Here is an 11732-nt window from a genome sequence, read left to right on the forward strand (position 1 = left end):
ACTGTCTCTCTCTCGCGCGCACTCACTGTCTCTCTCTCGCGCGCACTCACTGTCTCTCTCTCTCGCGTACTCACTGTCTCTCTCTCGTGCGCACTCACTGTCTCTCTCTCGCGCGCACTCACTGTCTCTCTCTCGCGCGCACTCACTGTCTCTCTCTCGCGCGCACTCACTGTCTCTCTCTCGTGCGCACTCACTGTCTCTCTCTCGCGCGCACTCACTGTCTCTCTCTCGCGCGCACTCACTGTCTCTCTCTCGCGTCCACTCACTGTCTCTCTCTCGCGTGCACTCACGGTCTCTCGCGTGCACTCACGGTCTCTCGCGCGCACTCACTGTCTCTCTCTCACGCGCACTCACTGTCTCTCTCTCACGCGCACTCACTGTCTCTCTCTCGCGCACTCACTGTCTCTCTCGCGCGCACTCACTGTCTCTCTCGCACGCACTCTCTCTCTAGCACACACTCTCTCGCACTCACTGTCTCTCACTCTCTCGCACTCACTGTCTCTCTCTCGCGCGCACTCACTGTCTCTCTCTCGCGCGCACTCACTGTCTCTCTCTCGCGCGCACTCACTGTCTCTCTCTCGCGCGCACTCACTGTCTCTCTCTCTCGCACACACTGTCTCTCTCTCGCACTCACTGTCTCTCTCTCACTCACTGTCTCTCTCGCGCGCGCACTCACTGTCTCTCTCGCGCGCACTCACTGTCTCTCTCTCGCGCACTCACTGTCTCTCTCTCGCGTGCACTCACTGTCTCTCTCTCGCGCGCACTCACTGTCTCTCTCTCGCGCGCACTCACTGTCTCTCTCTCGCGCGCACTCACTGTCTCTCTCTCGCGTCCACTCACTGTCTCTCTCTCGCGTGCACTCACGGTCTCTCGCGCGCACCCACTGTCTCTCTCTCACGCGCACTCACTGTCTCTCTCTCACGCGCACTCACTGTCTCTCTCTCGCGCACTCACTGTCTCTCTCGCGCGCACTCACTGTCTCTCTCGCACGCACTCTCTCTCTAGCACACACTCTCTCGCACTCACTGTCTCTCACTCTCTCGCACTCACTGTCTCTCTCTCGCGCGCACTCACTGTCTCTCTCTCGCGCGCACTCACTGTCTCTCTCTCGCGCGCACTCACTGTCTCTCTCTCGCGCGCACTCACTGTCTCTCTCTCGCGCGCACTCACTGTCTCTCTCTCGCGCGCACTCACTGTCTCTCTCTCGCGCGCACTCTCGCACACACTCGCACACACTCACTCTCTCGCGCACACTCACTGTCTCTCTCGCGCGCACTCACTGTCTCTCTCGCGCGCACTCACTGTCTCTCGCGCGCACTCACTGTCTCTCTCGCGCGCACTCTCTCTCTAGCACACACTCTCTCGCACTCACTGTCTCTCACTCTCTCGCACTCACTGTCTCTCTCTCGCGCGCACTCACTGTCTCTCTCGCGCGCACTCTCTCTCTAGCACACACTCTCTCGCACTCACTGTCTCTCACTCTCTCGCACTCACTGTCTCTCTCTCGCGCGCACTCACTGTCTCTCTCTCGCGCGCACTCACTGTCTCTCGCGCGCACTCACTGTCTCTCTCTCGCGCGCACTCACTGTCTCTCTCTCGCGCGCACTCACTGTCTCTCTCTCGCGCGCACTCACGGTCTCTCGTGTGCACTCACTGTCTCTCTCTCGCGCGCACTCACTGTCTCTCTCTCTCGCGCACTCACTGTCTCTCTCTCGCGTGCACTCACTGTCTCTCTCGCGCGCGCACTCACTGTCTCTCTCGCGCGCACTCACTGTCTCTCTCTCGCGTGCACTCACTGTCTCTCTCTTGCGCGCACTCACTGTCTCTCTCTCTCGCGTACTCACTGTCTCTCTCTCGCGCGCACTCACTGTCTCTCTCTCGCGCGCACTCACTGTCTCTCTCTCGCGCGCACTCACTGTCTCTCTCTCGCGTCCACTCACTGTCTCTCTCTCGCGTGCACTCACGGTCTCTCGCGCGCACTCACTGTCTCTCTCTCACGCGCACTCACTGTCTCTCTCTCACGCGCACTCACTGTCTCTCTCGCGCACTCACTGTCTCTCTCGCGCGCACTCACTGTCTCTCTCGCACGCACTCTCTCTCTAGCACACACTCTCTCGCACTCACTGTCTCTCACTCTCTCGCACTCACTGTCTCTCTCTCGCGCGCACTCACTGTCTCTCTCTCGCGCGCACTCACTGTCTCTCTCTCGCGCGCACTCACTGTCTCTCTCTCGCGCGCACTCACTGTCTCTCTCTCGCGCGCACTCACTGTCTCTCTCTCGCGTGCACTCACGGTCTCTCGCGCGCACTCACTGTCTCTCTCTCACGCGCACTCACTGTCTCTCTCTCACGCGCACTCACTGTCTCTCTCGCGCACTCACTGTCTCTCTCGCGCGCACTCACTGTCTCTCTCGCACGCACTCTCTCTCTAGCACACACTCTCTCGCACTCACTGTCTCTCACTCTCTCGCACTCACTGTCTCTCTCTCGCGCGCACTCACTGTCTCTCTCTCGCGCGCACTCACTGTCTCTCTCTCTCGCACACACTGTCTCGCACTCACTGTCTCTCACTCTCTCGCACTCACTGTCTCTCTCTCGCGCGCACTCACTGTCTCTCTCTCACGCGCACTCACTGTCTCTCTCGCGCACTCACTGTCTCTCTCTCTAGCACACACTCTCTCGCACTCACTGTCTCTCACTCTCTCGCACTCACTGTCTCTCTCTCGCGCGCACTCACTGTCTCTCTCTCACGCGCACTCACTGTCTCTCTCTCACGCGCACTCACTGTCTCTCTCGCGCACTCACTGTCTCTCTCTCTAGCACACACTCTCTCGCACTCACTGTCTCTCACTCTCTCGCACTCACTGTCTCTCTCTCGCGCGCACTCACTGTCTCTCTCTCACGCGCACTCACTGTCTCTCTCTCGCGCGCACTCACTGTCTCTCTCTCGCGCTCACACACTGTCTCTCTCTCGCGCGCACTCACTGTCTCTCTCTCGCGCGCACTCACTGTCTCTCTCTCTCGCACACACTGTGTCTCTCTCTCGCACTCACTGTCTCTCTCTCACTCACTGTCTCTCTCGCGCGCGCACTCACTGTCTCTCTCGCGCGCACTCACTGTCTCTCTCTCGCGTGCACTCACTGTCTCTCTCTCGCGCGCACTCACTGTCTCTCTCTCGCGCGCACTCACTGTCTCTCTCTCGCGCGCACTCACTGTCTCTCTCTCGCGCGCACTCACTGTCTCTCTCTCGCGCGCACTCACTGTCTCTCTCTCGCGTCCACTCACTGTCTCTCTCTCGCGTGCACTCACGGTCTCTCGCGCGCACTCACTGTCTCTCTCTCACGCGCACTCACTGTCTCTCTCTCACGCGCACTCACTGTCTCTCTCGCGCGCACTCACTGTCTCTCTCGCGCGCACTCACTGTCTCTCTCTCTCGCACACACTGTCTCGCACTCACTGTCTCTCACTCTCTCGCACTCACTGTCTCTCTCTCGCGCGCACTCACTGTCTCTCTCTCACGCGCACTCACTGTCTCTCTCGCGCACTCACTGTCTCTCTCTCTAGCACACACTCTCTCGCACTCACTGTCTCTCACTCTCTCGCACTCACTGTCTCTCTCTCGCGCGCACTCACTGTCTCTCTCTCACGCGCACTCACTGTCTCTCTCTCACGCGCACTCACTGTCTCTCTCGCGCACTCACTGTCTCTCTCTCTAGCACACACTCTCTCGCACTCACTGTCTCTCACTCTCTCGCACTCACTGTCTCTCTCTCGCGCGCACTCACTGTCTCTCTCTCACGCGCACTCACTGTCTCTCTCTCGCGCGCACTCACTGTCTCTCTCTCGCGCTCACACACTGTCTCTCTCTCGCGCGCACTCACTGTCTCTCTCTCGCGCGCACTCACTGTCTCTCTCTCTCGCACACACTGTGTCTCTCTCTCGCACTCACTGTCTCTCTCTCACTCACTGTCTCTCTCGCGCGCGCACTCACTGTCTCTCTCGCGCGCACTCACTGTCTCTCTCTCGCGTGCACTCACTGTCTCTCTCTCGCGCGCACTCACTGTCTCTCTCTCGCGCGCACTCACTGTCTCTCTCTCGCGCGCACTCACTGTCTCTCTCTCGCGCGCACTCACTGTCTCTCTCTCGCGCGCACTCACTGTCTCTCTCTCGCGTCCACTCACTGTCTCTCTCTCGCGTGCACTCACGGTCTCTCGCGCGCACTCACTGTCTCTCTCTCACGCGCACTCACTGTCTCTCTCTCACGCGCACTCACTGTCTCTCTCGCGCGCACTCACTGTCTCTCTCGCACGCACTCTCTCTCTAGCACACACTCTCTTGCACTCACTGTCTCTCACTCTCTCGCACTCACTGTCTCTCTCTCGCGCGCACTCACTGTCTCTCTCTCGCGCGCACTCACTGTCTCTCTCTCGCGCGCACTCACTGTCTCTCTCTCGCGCGCACTCACTGTCTCTCTCTCGCGCGCACTCACTGTCTCTCTCTCGCGCGCACTCTCGCACACACTCGCACACACTCACTCTCTCGCGCACACTCACTGTCTCTCTCGCGCGCACTCACTGTCTCTCTCGCGCGCACTCACTGTCTCTCTCGCGCGCACTCAGTCTCTCTCGCGCGCACTCACTGTCTCTCTCGCGCGCACTCACTGTCTCTCTCGCGCGCACTCTCTCTCTAGCACACACTCTCTCGCACTCACTGTCTCTCATTCTCTCGCACTCACTGTCTCTCTCTCGCGCGCACTCACTGTCTCTCTCGCGCGCACTCTCTCTCTAGCACACACTCTCTCGCACTCACTGTCTCTCACTCTCTCGCACTCACTGTCTCTCGCGCGCACTCACTGTCTCTCGCGCGCACTCACTGTCTCTCGCGCGCACTCACTCTCTCTCTCGCGCGCACTCACTGTCTCTCTCTCGCGCGCACTCACTGTCTCTCTCTCGCGTGCACTCACTGTCTCTCTCTCGCGCGCACTCACTGTCTCTCTCTCGCGCGCACTCACTGTCTCTCTCTCGCGCGCACTCACTGTCTCTCTCTCGCGCGCACTCACTGTCTCTCTCGCGCGCACTCACTGTCTCTCTCGCGCGCACTCTCTCGCACTCACTGTCTCTCACTCTCTTGCACTCACTGTCTCTCTCTCTCGTGCACTCACTGTCTCTCTCTCGCACGCACTCACTGTCTCTCGCGCGCGCGCTCACTGTCTCTCTCGCGCGCGCTCACGGTCTCTCGCGCGCGCGCTCACGGTCTCTCTCTCGCGCGCTCACGGTCTCTCTCACGCGCGCTCACTGTCTCTCTCTCTCGCGCGCGCGCTCACTGTCTCTCTCTCTCTCGCGTGCGCTCACTGTCTCTCTCTCTCTCTCTCGCGTGCACTCACTGTCTCTCTCGCGCGCGCGCACTCACTGTGTCTCTCTCTCTCGCGCACGCACTCACTGTGTCTCTCTCTCTCTCACACACATGCATCTGATATTTCAGCTCACATTTCCGCCTAGTATTTTAAATGTTACGTACTAAGATTATTATTATTATTATTATTATTATTGTGACATCAGGAATGTCTGATTTATAGATTAGTAATTAATGAAGTAGTAAATTGAACATGCCTCTGTGTGTGTAGGCAAAGGAGGGAAGAATCGGCGGCGTGGTAAGAATGAAAACGAGTCGGAGAAGAGAGAGCTGGTGTTTAAGGAGGATGGACAGGGTGAGTTCCCATGGTGATGTCATATCAGTCCTGCACCATGTGTGTGATTTTTCTTCCATGAGAGCGTTTATTTGTTGTACAGCTGGCTTTGATCTGTTGGAGGGGGACACACCTTCATTTACACATCATGCTCCCTCTGTCGTGTCCTGCTTTTGAAGGACACTCACCCCGAGAGTTCTCTGTAGACTTAGTGCTTGAGCCATGTCTCTGCCTCACTTTCTGCATTGCAGCTTACTGTGTGTGTGTGTGTGTGTGTGTGTGTGTGTGTGTGTGTGTGTGTGTGTGTGTGTGTGTGTAGAATATGCTCAGGTGATTAAGATGTTGGGAAATGGTCGTTTGGAGGCCATGTGTTTTGATGGAGTGAAGAGACTGTGCCACATCAGAGGAAAACTTCGGAAAAAGGTACACACACACACACACACACACACACACACACACACTGCTGATCTGAGGTGATGTTGCAGTTCAGCTGATTATATGGTGATTAATCTGTTGATGTTCAGTAAGGATTATTGAGCTGCTTGAGGGAGACGACAATAAAGTTAGAGTTCGTGTTAGCTGTGAAATAAATGGAGGGGTGTGTGTGCGTGTGATGACACTCAGTCCCTCAGAGTCTGAACTAAAACTCTTCTTCTGTTGAACGCTGTAAAAGTCTGTTGTTTAATTTCAGCAGGTCGTCAGAATCCACACAGTGTTTTAATAAAACTTGATTCTGAATGAGTGTTACCCTCCTGTGGGATTTACTGCTGTTGACTGTGTGTCTGTAGGTTTGGATAAACACATCTGATATCATCCTGATCGGTCTGAGAGATTATCAGGTAAATGTGTACACACACACACACACACACACACACACACATATATATATATATATATATATATATATATATATATATATATACACACACACACACACACAAGAACCATTCAAATGTCTCATATTGTGTGTGTGTGTGTGTCAGGATAATAAAGCAGATGTGATTCTGAAGTATAACGCAGATGAGGCGAGGAGTCTGAAGGCATATGGTGAACTTCCAGAGCACGGTGAGTGTGTGCACGCGTGTGCAATGCATGCTGGGAGATACAGTGTCTGATCAGTACACAGTGAGCCAACTGAAACACTGAATCACTCATATGCACACACACACTCAGAGTGGTAGCATGTAGGAGACGGTGTGTGTGTGCGTGCGTGCACGCATCAGCAGTTTATCAGAGAGAAACTGTTACTGGACTGGGCAGAATATTCCAGAATCATCTCTCTCTCTCTCTACCTCTCTCTCTCTCTCTCTCTCTCTCTCTCAGCTAAAATTAATGAGACGGACACGTTCGGCCCGGGCGATGATGATGAGATTCAGTTTGATGACATCGGAGATGACGATGAGGACATTGATGATGTGAGTGGTGAGGAGGCATTACCATGGCAACTACATGCTTGGTATACAGTTACATGTTTGTGTCAGTGACTCACCTGTCTGTGTCTGTCTGTCTGTCTCTCAGATCTAAAACAATTCTTGAGGACGGCTGTGTTTATGCTGACAGGACGATCATGCTCTCTTCTGATTGGACAGAATTTATTAAACTTCTTCCCCGACTGACAGACTGGTGATTTTTGTGTGTGAAAGAGAGAGATAAATAACCCGTATAAATCACTCCCTTATTTCAAACTGCATATTTTTGTTCGTGTTTTAAAGTATTTATATTTTATTTCACCAAGTGTTCTGGAATGTGAGGCTTAAAATATACACGCACCATGATTTACAATAAAAGTGTGAGTGCTGCAGTGGTGTTTTATCACCAGCAGGGGGCACTGTACAAACTGCCTCAGGTTTTTTTTTATGTGCCCTTGTTCACTTCCTCTCAGTTCAGTTTTCTTGTCTCTCTCGGGCGCGGGTCCCCCATCACAGCTGCAGTTCTATTGGCTGGAATTGGTCACATGGTCCTTTTCAGTGATTTGTTTACCAGGTTGGCACTACTAGCAGATGTTTGATGAGCAGCTCCAGTCAGAGAGCTGCTGCTGCTGCGACGGGGAAAGGCATCACTGCTGAGAACTTTCTAAATAAAACACATCACCAACATCTTCACCCTCTCACTGTGGTTTATTTTATTAGCTAACAGGCTAATGGTTTAGCGTTCTGATCAGACTGTACAGTGTGCAGAACCTCTTCACATGTTCTGACTGTGGAACATCTCACAATAAACCAGGAGACCTGAAGAGATGGCAGGAGACAGGAAGTTGCTCTGAGACTGCTCAGACTAAACAGGAAGTGACTTCAATAGTGCAGCAGATTAGTGTAAGAATTGTTCACTTTGTGATACAAGCATGAAATTTGGCACAAATCTTCTTCTAGACCTACTTTACCCAAAAAGCCTGTTAGCCACGCAAAAAAAAACCCCAATATGGCCGCTATTTTCCAAGATGGCCGCCCTTCTATGTGTTTTTTGTCTCTTATGATTGGATGATCCATTTTTAATGATCTTGGTGTCTAAAAATAGGTTTTTGAGTATGGGAAATTCAGTTATGCATTTAGAAATTCTCAATTGTGTTATGAAGATAAATGAATTGCATAAATAGTGTATTTTGGCACTGAATTTGACACGATATCGGGCTAGGTGGTAGAGTATTGTCTTGGAATGGCAAATTGCATAGATTGCAACTAAAATGAATCATCACATTTGCAGGCACACAGCTGTGTACATCTAAGGCCAAAGCGGTAGCATCTGCACCTTCCAAAGCATTCAGTCTTGCACCTGCATTTTGTCAACTGTTGACAGCTCTGGGCTATTGGTGGGAGTGTTGTCCAAACTATTTTCAAAATTTCACCTTCTTTTCGCCAACCCCAGTTGGCTGGGCTCTCTGTATGCATTTGACATAAAGTTGCTTGGGCCCAGATGCAGGCAGATTGATAAGTGGCACGCTTCACATGCTGTACAAGGGATGCCAGTCGAAAAACAGCCTCATCCCTGTTGTTTCTAGTCTCAGTTACATAAGTAAGCAACTCTGAGAACACCAGTGGGAGTGCTTCCTTTTCTGGCAACATTCCATTTTTGTCTTGGTTTTCTGCTGATAACAGATGTGCCCCCTCTCTGTTATACAGAGCTGCCAAACAGGAGGAATGATACTTCAACTCCTGTGCCACTACATCTCCACCACTCAAAAGAGTGAGAAGTTTACCATCACTCAGGTTACGAGCACATTTATTGAGTCTGCCATTCAGCTGCATGGTCATTGCCTGCTGTAGTTCAGACACAGGTTCCATCTTTTCACAAAGGAAACACTGCTGCACTTCAAGGGTAGTTCTTCGCATTTTTGAGTGTCCCTCATCAGGGTCATTCTGGACGCCTGCTGCCCTTTTTCTTGCACACTCAAGCTTGCTGTTATTGAACATCAAACGGCAGCTTTGGTGATATTTTGCATTATTCCTTCGCAGTGTGTCTTCAGTACCACCTCCATCATCCAATCGTGACACGTCTAACCTGATTGGCAGCTGATTAATTGCTTGAAAGAGTGGCAAATTTGTGGCAATCATAGAATAACCATCAAGACTGCAAGGATAATGTGTTGGAGGAGTTTTCAATTCTTCCTTTTTATCTGTCTAACAAAGACAACATTTTGTCCAGTCCAGTCAGTTTGAGATACACCACTCAGCAGATTGGAAGTGGATGTTTTGTGTGACGGTTTAGGCCGAGGGGCTATCCTTTTACCACCCAACCATAAAAAACTGTGAAAATACCTAAGCACACTGAAGTATGGGATACAACTAGGTTCAAACATCAGTGCTCTACACCTAGCCTGATTGTTCATCCAGTGCCATTTAAGTCCCGTATGATCTGTACACCACCTGGGTAATTAAAGCCCCATTACCCTTGGCTCGGCTATCCCGCGCTGGCACATCCTGTCAGTTCAGGTGCGGCTATCTAACTACAATACTACAACTATCTAGACTAGGCCTACTAGTTGGTGTATATACAGGGCTGATTAATAATAATAGGTTCAATTTATATAGTGCCTTTCTAAGAACCCAAGGTCGCTTTACAATTATAGACAGAAGAAAGAAAAAAAAAGTCCACCAAATAGAGGTCAGGATATCATTCCAGTGGTGGAGCGGCCACAGTCCCACCAAAAGGCGCACGAAAACAAGTCCCACATCTCCAGCACAGCCGCCGTGACGCCACCAGCAACATCACTCGAACACCACGCCATGGATCCACAAAGCAAGCACAGAAGCACCGCCACGCAGAGTGCTGGTGTGTCCCAAACCGCCTGCACAGCTGCCGCGACGCCACCGAGCAACATCGCTCGGAACATCACACCAAGCATTAAAGCGCAGAGCGCTGGACAACCACGATGTTAAAATGAGCAACGAGCTCACTGCAGTCCATAGCTGGGAGCACAGGCATCACCCACAGTGAACCAAGGCCTGGAGGGAACCAACGCCCAAAACTGGGTCCGGAGCTACACCACAACCGGCGGACAAAACACTCAAACATCAAACTACACACACACACACACACACACAAAAAAGTAAAAATAAAAAGGAGAGAAAATAAAATAAAAAAGCTCTGGTGAGAAGCGGCAGCCAGAATGCGCACGATGTACTCTCAACTGGAAATGGAAATGAAAAAAAAAAGATTAGATAGCATTTTGGACACTAAACTGTACTGTAACTACAGTGAGTCCTACAGTTAGTACACTACAACTAGTGAGTATAGTACTTAGCTGACACCGAACCCCATGCTGAGTCTCACAGCAATGATGTCACCAGTGTGCCTCGGTTGTGCTTTGACATCACTCTCTTATAAAAAGAACATCAGTTGAGATTGATTACAATATTTTTACGTGGATAAAGATCATTTGGACCTTGGACTGTTACTACTTTTTAAAATTGCATTTCTAATCAACTTATGATGGAAACTGAGAATTTGAGTTTAAAATACCTGTCGTCTTGGATTTGCTTTGGCACTAATGAATGTGTCATGCCAAATTGTATATAATGTGATGCCCAGAACATCACAATATGTCCATACACTCAATTTCTACACTGAAAACCTTTACTTTCCATTTAATATGGCGGCCATCTTTAAAAATGGCCGCCATCTTGGATTTTCAGGCGGCTAACGGGCTTTTCTAAAAAAGTGGGTCCTCATCATTGTTCATGCCAAATTTGGTGCTTGTATAACAAAGTGAACGATTCTTCTGGAATATTGACTTACTCTGCTGCACTGCACCTGCTGACCTGGATGAGTTTCTAAAGCACAGTGAGACTAACTGAGGGGAAATTTCCAATCATTTTCATAAACATTAAGAATAAATATTCTGAGCGGTAACGGGACCGGACTGGACTTGTTCTGGTTGAAGGTGTGATACGGTACCAGTTTATACCTTTAATAACCTTTATATCCTTTAGCGGGCGGCACGGCGGTGTAGTGGTTAGCGCTGTCGCCTCACAGCAAGAAGGTCCGGGTTCGAGCCCCGTGGCCGGCGAGGGCCTTTCTGTGTGGAGTTTGCATGTTCTCCCCGTGTCCGCGTGGGTTTCCTCCGGGTGCTCCGGTTTCCCCCACAGTCCAAAGACATGCAGGTTAGGTTAACTGGTGACTCTAAATTGAGCGTAGGTGTGAATGTGAGTGTGAATGGTTGTCTGTGTCTATGTGTCAGCCCTGTGATGACCTGGCGACTTGTCCAGGGTGAACCCCGCCTTTCGCCCGTAGTCAGCTGGGATAGGATCCAGCTCGCCTGCGACCCTGTAGAACAGGATAAAGCGGCTACAGATAATGAGATGAGATGAGATGAGATGAGATGAGATCCTTTAGCAGGGCCTCTGCATTCTGATTATACACTTACCCTGTTTTGATAGATTATAAACCGCCCCCTGGGGGGAGGGGTGGGGGTGAGAGAGATTCCTGACTCACACCCAGAATTCCCTGGAAGCACTTTAGACACCACGTGGTCATGAAGATGAATTAATGTATTAATCTTATGGAGGTTTGACCACGCCCCCTTATAATGACGTCAGTTCCACTGTAAAGCT

At 51.5% G+C, this 11732-nt stretch overlaps 1 protein-coding gene across 1 annotated transcript in view; it reads left to right on the forward strand.

The window, feature by feature from the left end:
* Nucleotides 1-7781, forward strand: part of eif1axa (eukaryotic translation initiation factor 1A X-linked a) — a 17813-nt gene extending 10032 nt beyond the window's left edge. The window contains exons 2-7 of the mRNA XM_060912213.1: nt 5623-5706; nt 6005-6108; nt 6474-6524; nt 6669-6750; nt 7009-7100; nt 7204-7781. Of these exons, the coding sequence (XP_060768196.1) occupies nt 5623-5706; nt 6005-6108; nt 6474-6524; nt 6669-6750; nt 7009-7100; nt 7204-7209 (419 nt within the window). The 3' untranslated portion in view covers nt 7210-7781. The remainder of the gene's footprint in view (nt 1-5622; nt 5707-6004; nt 6109-6473; nt 6525-6668; nt 6751-7008; nt 7101-7203) is intronic.
* Nucleotides 7782-11732: the final 3951 nt, after the last annotated feature.

Source organism: Neoarius graeffei, chromosome 28 (assembly GCF_027579695.1).
Source record: "Neoarius graeffei isolate fNeoGra1 chromosome 28, fNeoGra1.pri, whole genome shotgun sequence".
In the NCBI taxonomy this organism is placed as follows: Eukaryota; Metazoa; Chordata; class Actinopteri; order Siluriformes; family Ariidae; genus Neoarius; species Neoarius graeffei.